The 15,945-nt window shown below is 44.0% G+C and overlaps 1 protein-coding gene across 1 annotated transcript in view; it reads right to left on the bottom strand.

Annotated features, from left to right (window-relative positions):
- LOC126100676 (cytochrome P450 6k1-like) overlaps positions 1 to 15,945 on the bottom strand; it is a 124,162-nt gene that overhangs the window by 23,773 nt on the left and 84,444 nt on the right. The window contains exons 4-5 of the mRNA XM_049911294.1: positions 14,801 to 14,931; positions 6,575 to 6,834 (exon numbers count right to left, since the gene is read on the bottom strand). Coding sequence (XP_049767251.1) covers positions 6,575 to 6,834; positions 14,801 to 14,931 — 391 coding nt within the window. The remainder of the gene's footprint in view (positions 1 to 6,574; positions 6,835 to 14,800; positions 14,932 to 15,945) is intronic.

The following is a 15,945-nucleotide window of genomic DNA, read 5'->3' as shown; positions in this document are numbered from 1 at the left end:
GTCTGCCGAATCACTAAAGGGGCACATATCGAACATTTGTAAATGCCTAAAAAAACTTTTTGAGTTTTTGTATGTGTGTGCAAAGCATTGTGAAAATATCTCAAATAATAAAGTTATTGTAGAGCTGTGAAATCACTTCAATCATTTGTAATAACCCTGTATAGTGACATGCTGATGAGATGGTTAGCACCTTTGCAGGGAGCATTATACAGAAGCTTTAGCAGAACCGTGGAGGATCTTGAGTAAGATTAAAAGACAAATAAAGAAAGTAATGAGAGAGCTAGATTGGTGTGATAATGTAATAAGGTATTACTCACCAAACCTGACTGACAATCCGGTCCTGGGGGCAGCACCATTGTGTTTACACCCAGGAAGCAAGGAGGGGACATAGCAATACTGTACACTCCAGTACTCTTACAACTGGAGTGCTGTTACACACTACACATCTTGACTTGCAACTCAATGAAGTGGCTGTAGTATCTGGAATCAGACATGACCAGGAGGCAAGGCCAACCAGCTGAGGGCGGCACTGATGAGTCACCAAAAACCACGGATGGACAAGAAATGCAACACAACAAAATGAGAGTGAACCGAATTGAGAGTCTTGATGCAGCAATATCAGGAACGAAACGATGAGTGCAATGGTCAATACAAGAGCACAGACCAGACACAACTGAGATCCCATGTGCTGTTATCTTTATAGTGCAGCTGTGAGAGCATAAAGGCTGCTGCAGGGGATGTGGCTGACGAATAGCACTGAGGCAGCGACAGCAGTGCTCGCAAATTTTAGGACCACCACCTAGCGGCTGTTGTCTAGGTCTGTGTGTTCTGGCAGGCTTTCAAGCTCATCAGACCAGGATATTAGAGTGAGAAACAGAACTTACAGTATTTCTCACCTTAGCTGCTTTGCTGGCAGTTTTCGTAAAACTAGATTTCCCAATGTTGTCATTATTTTCCACAGCAACACCGAGATTAATCATTTGCTGTTTTAGACATGGATGATAATGCTGACTCTTTATCTGAATTTATGCGTCCTGATTTCATTATATTTCCAGTTTCTTTGTCTGGCAGATTATCTATCCTTCAATAGTCTCACACACTTTTTTGGTGTGATCAAAGTAGCGTTACATAGAAAGGCTTGCACCAGGCATGGTGACGTGACATTCACTTATTAGCAACAAAGGCATCAGTTTTTATTTATTTGGGTTATAGAATAAGATGCTTGATGTATTACAGTTATGGATCTTATTCTTTGCAAGATCCCACATTAGCTGTATAGGATTTAAGTCTAGATGGTATGGCAGCAGTAGATAAAAAAAAAACATTTTCTTGCAAAATTTTTCAGGAGGGTAATGGGAAAAAGTTTGGTGTTCCTTAATTAATGCCAAAAGTTTGTCTTCCCTTGTCTTTATGCATTTTTAATTTTATTCTTATCCATTTGTACATGAAAGTTCAAAGTTTTCCTATTATAGTCTTATAGAAGAAATGACCATGAAACAAAAGTCTCCATCCACACCAGTGGTACATTGTCTGGCTCTGTTGTTTGACAAAACCCATTAGACACTGTCACTTTTCAGCATTTATTCACAAAAACAAAATGTGCATTGGGCATATTTGGCTGGGACCCCTCCAGGGGAGCTCAGCCGTCTGGGGCAAGTCATTTTATTCCACATCACTTTGGCAACTTGCACATTGGTGATAAAGAAATGATGGTGAGGACAACACAAGCACCTAGTCTCATGTGGAGAATATCCCTGACCAGATCAAGAATCAAACCTAGGCACCTGGGCACTGTGAATGAGAGTCAGCAGTGCTCAACAAAAGTACATGAGCTGCTGACATTTGTTCACAGTCAAGTGGGTATGAAAAATAAATGATGATATGCTTACTCAGGGACTTTTGAAATCAAATCCCATAGCTGGAACAGTTGTTCCTCAGGGCTTCTATGCTTGTCTTGTAGTCCATTTTTCATGACAAATGCTGTCGAGTTTTTGCAGAGATAGTTTTCTTTGTGTTATTCACAATAGCACAGAAATTGTTACCTAATAATTCATTTATCTGTATCATCATTGAAATACTTATTATATATATATTCCTTTTTCTGCTTTGGGGCAGATCCTTGAATACTGCTCCACTTGGCATCATGTACATCTTTCTGTAATTTGCACACCACAGACTTACTTAACTTTCACTTGTCAATATTTGCTTGCATCTTCTATTGCCTTCTCTGTTAGCATTATTACACCTTTTTGAGTCTGCACAGATCCGCAATTTCTTGTTTTATGTCTGCAGCAGCTTACTGCAGACTTCTGTTTTAGAATGTAGAATATTTCAACAAAGAGATGAAGTCTGTTTACAAACAAATATCTGAAACTGATTTTATTATCAGCATCCAAAGTCAGCAAGGAGTAATTGTATTGAGAAGTGAGTGAGAGAAATCAAAGATCTCTGAAGAGGCCTCCCCTTCAAAGCTTATGTAATTTGAACTATATTGGTCTCCATCACATTTACTAAGTATTTTTATAACTAATATCTCAATCTATTTGTAATACCTGCTATTTTCCTAATTATTTATTGCATGACATTGATAGCATTTAAATATTTTACAGGGTTAATTAATTCATTCATTATGTTCTGGAGATCCCATCAAGGAGGGGAACCTCCACATGTCAAGGATGAGGCAAGGAACAGTATGAAACAAAATAAAACTGTAATTTTGTTGTCTGTAATATAGTTTAAATGGTGAAATTTGAATACTTAATATCCTGAAGAAAAACTGAAAACTTTTTGTAGATACAATGATCACTGAAGCATTTAAAGGCTGTGGAAAGACGAGTCATGCAAGAGAAAGTACAGGCAGTCGCGCCGGGCTACTTATGTTAATGTACACAAAAAATAAATTGAGTAGTGCTAATCTACACACACTGGTAAGTATACAAATTGCTCCTAGATTATTTTATATGTGTATATGTATATTAGGTACCCTACTTTGTAGCCAAAGTCACTAATGCACCTCTGTGCTGTGGTGCTCGGCTTGGAGATAAGCTGGTTTGAATCCTGGTGGGGGATGAAATTATCGTTGCCAGTGTTTGGCCAACAAAGGGAGGAGAGGTTCCTGAACACAGTATCCTGAATTAAGTTCCAGACCTCTCTGCAGTGTCTCGTAGGGTGAGGGCGTGTGACGCTCTGGCGATACATCCACTGGATGGGGACATTGAGCTTGGCAGGCCCCTCTGTGCCTCTGAAGAGCAGTAGGCTGTGTGCCAGCACTGTCTCTCACCCTCTCCCTTCCCTACATCCACAGCAACAGAAACCCAACACTACCCTGTACAAGCACTCACCACGGTCATCTATACGACACAGATATACACTTGACATTTCGTAACAGGCCAGAAGAAGGCAACGGCAAACCACCTCCAGTAGGATCTTGCCGTGACTGGCAATGGAGGATTCTTGTGTCTGTTCCCCTCTGCTCATTCCTGAGTATGGGACTATTTATTATGAATATTAGGAGAAAACAACTGCTTTGAATAAAGCCACTACTCCTCCTTTTCTTACACAACTCAGTTCCCAGTTTTATCTAACACTTCAAACAAAGATTTTATGTAAGTTTACTCAGAACATTATCAGTTTTCTATATATTTGCAAAGTCTAGATCTATTTAATACAAATATTAGGGTTTAGGAGAATTTACATTTTTTAGTATGAATACGCTTATAAATTGTGGAAAGACTGGCTGATAAAGTATTACTTCACTTTATTTCTACATCTACATCTACATTTATACTCTGCAAGCCACCCAACGGTGTGTGGCGGAGGGCACTTTACGTGCCACTGTCATTACCTCCCTTTCCTGTTCCAGTCGCGTATGGTTCGCGGGAAGAACGACTGTCTGAAAGCCTCTGTGCGCGCTCTGATCTCTTTAATTTTACATTCGTGATCTCCTCGGGAGGTATAAGTAGGGGGAAGCAATATATTCGATACCTCATCCAGAAATGCACCCTCTCGAAACCTGGCGAGCAAGCTACACCGCGATGCAGAGCGCCTCTCTTGCAGAGTTCGCCACTTGAGTTTGTTAAACATCTCCGTAACGCTATCACGGTTACCAAATAACCCTGTGACAAAACGCGCTGATCTTCTTTGAATCTTCTCTATCTCCTCCGTCAACCCGATCTGGTACGGATCCCACACTGATGAGCAATACTCAAGTATAGGTCGAACGAGTGTTTTGTAAGCCACCTCCTTTGTTGATGGACTACATTTTCTAAGGGCTCTCCCAATGAATCTCAACCTGGTACCCGCCTTACCAACAATTAATTTTATATGATCATTCCACTTCAAATCGTTCCGCACGCATATTCCCAGATATTTTACAGAAGTAACTGCTACCAGTGTTTGTTCCGCTATCATATAATCATACAATAAAGGATCCTTCTTTCTATGTATTTGCAATACATTACATTTGTCTATGTTAAGGGTCAGTTGCCACTCCCTGCACCAAGTGCCTATCCGCTGCAGATCTTCCTGCATTTCGCTACAATTTTCTAACGCTGCAACTTCTCTGTATACTACAGCATCATCCGCGAAAAGCCGCATGGAACTTCCGACACTATCTACTAGGTCATTTATATATATTGTGAAAAGCAATGGTCCCATAACACTCCCCTGTGGCATACCAGAGGTTGCTTTAACGTCTGTAGACGTCTCTCCGTTGATAACAACATGCTGTGTTCTGTTTGCTAAAAACTCTTCAATCCAGCCACACAGCTGGTCTGATATTCCGTAGGCTCTTACTTTGTTTATCAGGCGACAGTGCGGAACTGTATCGAATGCCTTCCGGAAGTCAAGAAAAATAGCATCTACCTGGGAGCCTGTATCTAATATTTTCTGGGTCTCATGAACAAATAAAGCGAGTTGGGTCTCACACGATCGCTGTTTCCGGAATCCATGTTGATTCCTACATAGTAGATTCTGAGTTTCCAAAAACGACATGATATTCGAGCAAAAAACATGTTCTAAAATTCTACAACAGATCGACGTCAGAGATATAGGTCTATAGTTTTGCGCATCTGCTCGACGACCCTTCTTGAAGACTGGGACTACCTGTGCTTTTTTCCAATCATTTGCAACCTTCCGTTCCTCTAGAGACTTGCGGTACACGGCTGTTAGAAGGGGGGCAAGTTCTTTCGCGTACTCTGTGTAGAATCAAATTGGTATCCCGTCAGGTCCAGTGGACTTTCCTCTGTTGAGTGATTCCAGTTGCTTTTCTATTCCTTGGACACTTATTTCGATGTCAGCCATTTTTTCGTTTGTGCGAGGATTTAGAGAAGGAACTGCAGTGCGGTCTTCCTCTGTGAAACAGCTTTGGAAAAAGGTGTTTAGTATTTCAGCTTTACGCTTGTCATCCTCTGTTTCAATGCCATCATCATCCCGGAGTGTCTGGATATGCTGTTTCGGGCCACTTACTGATTTAACGTAAGACCAGAACTTCCTAGGATTTTCTGTCAAGTCGGTACATAGAATTTTACTTTCGAATTCACTGAACGCTTCACGCATAGCCCTCCTTACGCTAACTTTGACATCGTTTAGCTTCTGTTTGTCTGAGAGGTTTTGGCTGTGTTTAAACTTGCAGTGAAGCTCTCTTTGCTTTCGCAGTAGTTTCCTAACTTTGTTGTTGCACCACGGTGGGTTTTTCCCATCCCTCACAGTTTTACTCGGCACGTACCTGTCTAAAACGCATTTTACGATTGCCTTGAACTTTTTCCATAAACACTCAACATTGTCAGTGTCGGAACAGAAATTTTCGTTTTGATCTGTTAGGTAGTCTGAAATCTGCCTTCTATTACTCTTGCTAAACAGATAAACCTTCCGCCCTTTTTTTATATTCCTATTAACTTCCAAATTCAGGGATTTCTCAATCTTTCAGGATTTTCAATTCCCTGCCAGATGTTTACCAACAACCTTTTTGAGAATTTTGCTTCAGAGTATGAAACTCCATTCTGATCTCTGGATAGGGATGCTTTATTGACATGGAATTATTTTTACCTCTAGTATTGTACTGTGAATTTTACAGTTCATCCTAAATTCAATCTTGTTAATCACGAATATCATTAGCAAGTATATGTATTGGCATGTACTAGTTGCTTCTCGCAACATTTGTGATGACACAGTCATACATACGGTAATCTCTCCCGTGTCGGATTCATGCGTGAAAAGAAAATAACATAAATATTAATACTTTTTGTTATGGTACACTACACCTGTAAAGAATTACAATATTTTCAGCCATTGATGGGCAGTACAGCTCAATTGCTCTTAGTTGCAAGGAGTCTGCACATGGCAATCTATGCATATTCTGAGAAACAGTATTTTCATCAAGTATATTTTGTCTCTCATGTGTGTATTACCGTATTACGTGACCAAATTTTCTGTTATCTTCATGAAAAATTTTCTGAGTGGTTATTTCTTTGTGTATGAGATGTGCAATAACTTTTAAGTTTGTTATAAGATTTCACTGATTATCAGTAAATATGCAATACAGCCACTATAATCTGTTATGCAGAGGAAAACTTACCTTACATACTACATCACGAATGAAGTTGTCAACTTCAGGCACTGAAATGCTGAGCCGCAAAAAATCCCTAAGTTTTGGTGCCAGAAATGCAAGCATTAGCTTGATATAGCGCCAGTTGCTGAAATGCATCTGTTGTTTCAGATTTACTCGTAACGGTGCTGTGTTGTCTCTCAGTGATTCACTCTCTATTCCAAGAAATGCCATTCCCACAATGTCAGTCATGAAGCAAGCTGACATTTCCCTTAACTCAATAACTGCTTCTGTAACAATGGAAACAATCCAGTAGCCTGCATGCAACACAATTAACAACTTTACCAGTGCTCAAGAATCTTACATTTCAGTAGTTCATTTCCTCTTAAAAAATGACAAAATTTCCTTACTGTACTGTGATTTAGAAATATTGCACTGTCAGTTGTATAAAGCATTATGAACTGTAAAGAGACAATTTATTTAAAATATGAAACACTCCAAAGTGGATACACATGATTAATGGTGTACATCTAGGTGTCCAGCTGACTTGTTGTTTTCATTTTTGCACACTACTTTGATGACCAACCCCTTCCTCTTCTTCAGGTGTTGCGTATGCCATCTTTTGGTGTATGATGGAGGTTACTTTGTGTACCAGTACCACTTCCCCAGTCACGTTGTTTGCTGGAAGAATGATTTCATGAGATATATGTAGGAGGAATAATATATTGGTCGACTCTTCTAGGAACATACACTCTTGGAACTTTACCGGTACACCACACTGTGATGTAGAATGCCTCTCTAGTGGCATCTCCCTCTGTGGTTTGTTGAGCATCTCCATGAGGCTTTCATGCTTATTAAATGAACCTGCAATGAAACATGCTGCTCTTCTTAGGATCTTCTCTAATTCCTTTATCAATCCTCTCTGGTATGGATCCCATAATGCTGAGCAATATTCTAGTATTGGTTGAACAATTGTTTTATAAGCTACTTTCTTTGTTGATGGTCTACATTTCCTGAGGATTCTTCCAAAGAATCATGTCTGGTGTCTACCTTTTCTGCTATTAGTGTTATTGGTCTTCCTGCTTCAAATCACTCTGTCATGCTCTTAGATATTTTATGGAAGTGAGGTTGATGCTCAGGTGAGATACACCAAACAACACCTTATAATCAGGAGTTCATTTATTTACCTCTTCACACAAGTAAGGCTTACAGAGAACTGGATGGCAGAACTAAACAAAGATAATGTTTTGCTCAGTTAAAATATGATGCTCAGATCGATACTGGTGTCGATCTTATCGGCGCCACATCCCCCCCCCCCTCCCCCAGTACGGAGTACTCCTTAGAGGCCGGGGGGGGGGGGGTGACAATGGCATCGGCGAGGGTGGTCCGCGGGAGCCGAACCACGGTCAGCTCGACAGCGTCGTCGGGGAGCTGTGTTGGTAGATGACGTGAAGGAAGGTCCAGCCACTGAACATGGAAGTCGTCGAAGCGCGCCAGGTGTCGTACTAGGTGTGCTGGTCATGCGGCAACAGGTAGGACAGCGGTTTGCGGGTGGAATGGAGCGACGACGACGATGTCTCCGGTGGGTGTGGCGAACACACGGAGCACGTCCAGGTTGATGTCAGGCGAGAGGGGAACACATTTCACCAGGTGGCAGGGAATGGTGGAGGTTGTGTCATGAGCACTGGATGAAGGGAAACATTCGACAAACAGTGTGTCATCGCATAGTATTATAGAGATGTCGTGGATTATGTCCGAGGCGACAGGCACAAACACCTCAAGTGAGGGCACGTTCAAGATGGGTGGGTGTGATAAACCTCGACAGGACGAGGCAGGCAACGGTGGAGAGGTCGAAGGGACCGGCGAAGGGCCCGACAGTGAGGGCATGATCGTAGGTAAGCTCGACGTGGGGAGCATTTATCACTCGATGGAATATGTGAGACCAGAGTAGAAGGCGAGGTCGGAGAAGTGCTCGATGACTAGAGCTGGAAGTCACTCGACTGAGTGAGTAAGTCCACGTGGAGGGAGTGGTCGGAACGTCGTGAGCAACGACAGTGAGTGTCGTGGTCGAGGCCTGAAGGGGGGTAGAAGCAGGCTCGACAAGAGGCTTAAGTCTGTTGAGAGAGACTGTAACAGCTGAATCTTTTATCTGAATGTCATAGGTGTTGGCTGAGCGCCAGAGAACTCAGTACGGGCTGGTATAAGGGGGTTAGAGGGGAGCACGGGAGCACAGACAGTGTCATCTCGGAGCATGACGTACTCGCAATTCTTCAGATATTTCGGAACGTGAGCCTTAGGGTGGCAATGGCTGGCGGGTGGAGGGATGTGGAGGCTGATGAAGTGGCGTCTGAAGCGGTCCACGAAGGTAGGTAAGTCAGACTGAGGGAGAGAAGTGGAAGGGCTCACAAGTTCACCAGGGAGAACAATGTTCTGGCCGTATACGAACTCTGCTATTGTGCCTTTGAGGTCTTCCTTATAGATCGCACGAATGCCGAGTAGCACAAGGGGAAGGGCCGCCGTCCAAAGAGAGTCATAGCATCAAAGAGCCACCTTGAAACTGCGGTGCCAGTGCTCAACTAGCCCATTACTTTGCGGGTGATACGCTGTGGTACGGATGCGCCGGATGCCGCAGATGTTACAAATCTCCTCGAACAGGGCCGACTCAAGTTGTCTGCCCTGGCGAGTCGTAATGATAGCTGGACATCCGAAACGCGATATCCATGACTCGACGAAGCTCGAGCTACAGTTTCTGCTGTGATATTGGGCAGGGGGACAGCCTCGACCCAGCGAGTTGTTCGGTCGATAGATGAGAGAACATAATAAAAGCCGTTAGAGGGGGGCAGAGGGCCAAAAATGTCAGTGTGAATATGCTAGGAACGCACAGGAGGGATCGAAAAGGTGACGAGGGGGGGTGAAGTGTGCTTGTGTACTTTGCAGCATTGGCACGCAATGCAGGAGCGCGCCCACTGCTGGCAGCCCTTGTTGACGTTTCTCCACACAAAGCGCTCCGCTACGAGGCGGGCGGACGCACGAACACCGAGGTGGGCCAAATTATGCAGTGCGTTGAAGACAGCTCGACGGAGCGTGTTTGGGATGAGGGGGCGTAATGTGCCCGTACTGTCGTCGCACCAAATCTCAGCAGAAATGCCAGGGAAGGTGGTCCGGATGAAGTGTAGTGAAGAGGTAGAGTCTGAAATCAGGTTTTGTGTGTCCTCGTCAGCGGGTTGGAGGTTAGGCAGTTCAGAGAGGTCTAACAGTGAATGAACGGTGTCGACTCGTGAAATGAAATCAGCAACTATATTGTCAGCACCCTTTGTGTGTCTGACATTGGTGGTGAACTGAGATATGAAGTCCATGTATCTGAAACAGCGAGGAGGCGGGTCAGCTGGCGGGTTTGAAATGGCCGCAGCCAGGGGTTTGTGGTCCGTTCGTTAAAATGTAGAAAGGGCTTCCCTCAACGTCAGTCTTAAAATGCTTGATCGCTTTGTAGACCGCGAGCAACACCCTGTCAAACGCAGAATATTTTTGTTGTGCATTGGTGCGCAAGAAGAACTGCAGGGGCGAAGTTTGGCCATTGACTGTCTGGCTAAGGACAGCGCCGATGGGGATGAGGATGCGCGATGATGCAGGCCTTGGCAAGAAGATTTTTGAGGGCAGTGGAAGAGTCAGTCATAGCAGGGGTCCACAGAACGGGCTGAGATCCAGAAGTGTTGGTGCCTGCCGAGTCGTCCGTGAGTGGAGCCTGAATCTCCGCAGCCCAAGGTAGATGACGGTGATAATAATTAACAGTCCCCAGAAAGTGCCAGAGCTCTTTGAATGACGAAGGTCTGGGTAGGCTTAGTATGGTTTGTACTTTGTCAGGCACAGACCCGAAAACCAAGAAAATTGACACCGGGTTGATGTAACTGCAATTTGACCTGGTTGGTCTCGATGCCAGCTGCCACGAGAGTGTCCATAACAGTTTGCACATGTCGAATGTTGTCCTCGACAGAGGAGCTGAACACAAGAATGTCATCAGGATATGCAAAGCAGAATTTTAGGCCGAATAGTACTTTGTTGATGAAGTGTTGCCAGGTCTGGGTTGCGTTTTTCAGACCAAAGGACATGAATCGAAACTGAAATAACCTGATTGAGGTGGTGATTGCTGTCTTCTCAATGTCTTCAGGAACCATGGGGATCTGGTGATAGGCCCATTTGCAATCAATGACAGAGAACGTGGTCGCACCTGTGAGGGAACTGGTAAAGTCGGCAATGTTGGGAATTGGGTAGGTGTCCATAATTGTTCATGTGTTTAGTCGACGGTAATCTCCGCACATGTGCCAGCACCCGTCTTTCTTGGGTGTCATATGAATGGGCATAGACCAGCTGCTGGCAAAGGGTTCAATGACGCCGGAGATTAAAAGTTCAAAAATCTGCTTTTTAAGGTCAGAGAGGCGCTCGGAACAAAGTCGACGTGGTTTACTGGAGATCGGGGGGCCTGGTGTGAGGTGAAGCTTGTGAACCATGCCGTTGGTGATGACGGAAATGTTGCCAGTGGCACGGGAGGCAGTTTGTTTACAATGTGTTCAAGCTCAGCAAGGCACTTGTGCGTTGTTTCTTGTAACATCGTCGACAGAGCCAAGCATGTACGGATGAGATGAGCCCAGACCGACGTGTCATGGGGGGGAGGGGGGGGGTGATGAAACACGGTGTTTCGCACTAGGTCTCGTGAAAGTTTGTGGTGTCGCAAGAAGTCAATGTCTAGTATAGGTTCCTCAATATTGCACACTAAAAACGTCCACTCGAGTTTTGCAGTTTGCAAAGAGTGAGACGACGTGGGAGGTTGAACCCGAGCATTGTAATTTAGTAGAATTTACAGCTTGCAGTGAAGTATGATGAGGGCGGATGTTCGACGACACTAAGGATGTAGGCAGCAGCGAAACATTGGCGCCTGTGTCCACTAGGAAAAAGTATCCCGACGAAATGTCTTTAATATAAAGTCGTCCACAATTATTCAGTTGTTCCCGGACAGAATGGAGCACTGGGGGGGTGCCTGTCATATTGTGCGCAGGAGGCGGCACCCGGACCTACCTGTGATTTGCGTTTGGGAAGCAGCAGGGTGGTCTGCAGTTCCGTGCTGCCTCAACAAACCGTGTGTGGAAGTAACAGTATGGGTAGTGCAGCTGCATTTGCTGCAGAAAGTTCGTTGCCAGAATCGGTGGCCAAGGTTTGGAGGCCGCAGCTGGTTCGGTTGCAGGAGGGGGCACGGCCGAGGGGAGCCGGTGACGTTCCAGCTGTTTGTTTACTGCTTCCCGGAGTGAGCAGAACGGTCGGTACAGTGCGGCCCCAGCCGTGTCCGGCCGCGGGACAAGGAGCCTGAACCTGAGACTTGCCAGGTAGGCAGTGGCTGGTGAAATCGAGCAGTGATGCATCATGTAGTTTGTCAGCAATTGACATTCATTGCTCGACAGGTTCGGGAGACCTCTGAGCCAGAGCAAAGCAGATGTGGGGAGGTAGTTTATCTGTCCAGATGGCGAGGAGAGCTGTGTGGGAGAGTAGATCGTCGCTGACCAGGGCCCACAGCCGTCTCCAAACTTGTGAAGAGTGGTGGTTGCCTGGTTGCTCGATGTCGAGCACTTGGCGTATTGCTGTCTCAGTTGAGCATGCAAACCGACGTAGAACTGTCTTTTTGGCTAGAGTGTACTGGGTAGCTGAGTCCAGGGCATCGACCAGGTCAGCAATCGAGTCCTCCTGGTCGTGCAGGTGGGTGATGAAGCACAGAAATCTGGTCGATTCGTCGAGTTTGAAATAGTCGAACACTTCGTCCACAATTTTGAACCAGGTTGTTGCCCTGTCGGTATCGAACGGCAGCAGCATCGGTAAGCGTTGTAGAATGTTCAGAAGAACAGGGTGAATTGAATTCGTCGGGTCACTGCCTGAAATGAGCTGTTGTTGCTGCAGTATTCCAGGAGAGTGTGTCTCCAGGGTATGTGGTGACGACGGCTGGTCGGATAGCAGCGTTAAGGTGACGCATTGTGGTCGAGCGCGATCCGTCGTGACGCGGAAGGCCGACGCGGGTGAGACACCGTCATGTGTCAGTTGCGGTTGCGGAAGTTCGACTGGAGCCGGCGTGGGGGCGACAGGTGAGAAAAAGTTCAGAGTTTGAAAATGCGTGCCAGTCCGCAGAAAACTCGACGTGCAATCAGAGTCGGAGCCACTTGTGTAGCAGGGAGGCTGCGGAGGTGTGGGCTGTCCAAAAGCACAGTGAGGAAAATGTCGTCGAACGTTGGGCAAAATGTGTGAATGTTCACTGTTCGTAGTTGCGAAAGGGGAAGCCACCTTGCAGAATGGTGTGCGGATAAGGTTAATGTCGTGGCACAAAACACTGAGGCGTAGCAGTAGGACGGAGATGGAGGTCAGGCACAGACAACAAGCCATTGTTCCTGTTGCAGGCCGAGGGATCGAAGCAGGAAGGCATGTGCTGATGCTGAACTGAGGTAGGCGCGGGCGTGGTCGGATGCTGAGGAGGTGGACCTGTGGACAAAGCAGTTCCGGCCACGTGGCAGGAATCCGCGTTGTACTGCACGGATTGCAGCGTGGCAAACCGTTGTCCTGGTGGTGGTAGGTTATCCGACGGAGCATTTGCAGGAATTGGCATTGATCCCGCACTGCACGGAGATCCGTAAGAGGTAACTGCACCGTTGATTAGGGAGGGCACATGTGGCGGGAACAAAGGCGTCTGATAGCCGGAGTCATGCGCACTTCTAACCACACTTATTGTTGCAGGCACGTAAACGTCTGGTGAAATCGGCGTAATTCATGAGTGAGAGGCATCGTGTTGCAGTCCTGGCGGGTGTACATTGCCCACAACACGATGCATGTCGATCACAAAATTCGGCATTAGGCATTGGGCCGAAGCCATTGTTCGAATGTTGTGTGGATGTAATACGCGTGAAAATAACCGACGCAGAGGCTGCGGACACAGTAAACCGGCGAAAACGGAAGACATTACAACTCGGGGTCACCAGTGAGGTGGATGCTCGGGTGAGATACACTAAACAACACCTTATAATCAGGAGTTCATTTATTTACCTCTTCACACAAGTAAGGCTTACAGAGAACTGGATGGCGGAACTAAACAAAGATAATGTTTTGCTCAATTAAAATATAATGCTCAGATCGATACTGGTGTCGATCTCATTGGCGCCACAGAAGTAACTGCTTCCAGTGATTGTTCTGCAATTGTGTAATCATACAGTATAGGGTCTTTCTGTCTGTGTTTTGTAATATGTTACATTTGTTTATGTTCAGGGTCAACTGCCACTTTCTGTAAGAAGCATCAGTCCTCTGCAGGTCATCCAGCATTTTGCTACAATTTTCTGAAATTGCAACTTCTCTGTATTCAATCGCATCATCCACGCAAAGCCTCATGGAAATTCTGACATTATCTACAAGGTCATTTATACTTATTTTGAAAAGTAATGGTTCTATATACTCCCTTGTGGCACACCTGACGTTAAGTTTACTGCTCAGGATTTCTTTCCATTCAGAATGACATGCTGTGATCTGCTTGCTAGAAACTTTTTCTCTTCTGATTTTCTTACACTGATATTTTGTTCATTAGGCAGCAGTATGGAACTGTAACAAATGCCTTCTGCAAGTCAAGCAGCGTGAACTCCAACCAGGCAGCAAGTATGCAGAATTGCACAACTCATAGCACTTGAAGAGGATGAAATATTGTGAGAAACAAAATATTGTCTTACTATTATATAATCTATCTGAAACCTTCCAGTGTCTCCAGGCCTCTTCCACATATACAGCCTTCTTTCATGATTCTTAAAACAAGTGTCAGCTATGATAAAGTTATGCTCTGTGCAAAATTCTGCAAGGTGGCTTCCCCTTTCGTTCCTTACCCCCAGTCCATATTTAGCTACTACATTTCCTTCTCTTCCTTTTCCTACAGTCGACCTCCAGTCCCCCATGACTACTAAATTTTCATCTCCCTTAACTATCTGAATAATTTGTTTTATCACATCAGACATTTCTTCAATCTCTTCATCATCTGTTGAGCTAGTTGGCATATAAACTCGTTCAGGCAGTTATAAAATTAAAATTGATGGTATTTCATTATTTAGGAAGTATTCAATATATGTGAAAGAAAAAGTTGGCAGAGGAAAGAATGATAATTGAAACAGAGCTGTCCAGAAATTAAAGAAGAGGATAAAATGTGTCCAAAAAGTTAATAGAATCTAATTTGTCAAAACAATAATCCCATACCTGTGTGCTTAGCTGCAGTAGTTTCCACATACAACGTCAGTTGTCTGCTGATGTAATCCACAACATGAAACAAGTTCCTCATGTTTCGTAAGGTGAATGTCGGCGTTAGTCTCATGCGTGTCTGCCTCCACCTGTGTGACAAGATTTTATATAATAAAGTCTTTATAAGTACTTTGAAAGCTACTGAAAAACAAGGAAGTATTTTCTGTTTCTGAGAACTTACCATTTTCAAAGTGACATAAAGAAGAATCAGTTTTAAGATGTGTTTTGTCAAATTTTAAAGGTGACGGAACTTACCATCAACACTTCTGAAAACTACACCCTTATTAAATTTGTAAGCAAAATGAGTATTTGCTATAACATTAAAAGTGTATGATAAAGCAATATATGTCACTTAATGGCATAGCCCACATTATACATATTGGCAATGTGTATTGAATTTGAGTGAGGCAGTACAATGTTTAACGCACTGGATTTTGAAAAAATGACATCAGATCCCTGTCTTTCCACCCAAATTTATATTTTTCATAGCTTCACTAAATCAAAATCAACAGGAGTATTTATTGATCAGTCAAAAGCTTTTGACATGATGGATCATAAGATTCTGCTGTCAAAGCTTGAAAAGTGCATTATTCAAGGTACATCCAACAGTTGCTCTTCTTCCTTCCTAAGCAATTGTAAGCAAGCAGTGAATGTCGGTCACACCTTCTGATCCTTTTGTACATTAACCATCTAAGCTTAGATGCGGATGCTCATAAAATGATCATTTAAAGATGACATCACCTCACTTTTATTAAAATGGAAAGTTATGGAAGAATTACCAAAATCGGAAAACACTGTCATAAAACACTGGGCACAGAATAAAAACATTTTAATAAATAGTAAAAAAAAGTATCACACTATAATTTCACAATACTCTGTGCAAGGATATATACATCCCATTTCCCTCTATCAATTATGAACTAGTACGTAACATTACAGAAACCAGATTCTGGATTATCACGGCAAATCAATGTAAAATGGAATAAGCATACAAAATATCTGAATGCAAAATTGAGGAAGACCTGCTACATTTTTTGCTCACATAAGTCCTGCTGTATTAGAAAACAGCAAAGAGTGCATATCATGTCTACTTTTATTCTCAT

The sequence above is a fragment of the Schistocerca cancellata genome, chromosome 9 (assembly GCF_023864275.1).
Source record: "Schistocerca cancellata isolate TAMUIC-IGC-003103 chromosome 9, iqSchCanc2.1, whole genome shotgun sequence".
Classification (NCBI taxonomy): Eukaryota; Metazoa; Arthropoda; class Insecta; order Orthoptera; family Acrididae; genus Schistocerca; species Schistocerca cancellata.
This window is presented reverse-complemented; position numbering and strand designations above follow the sequence as displayed.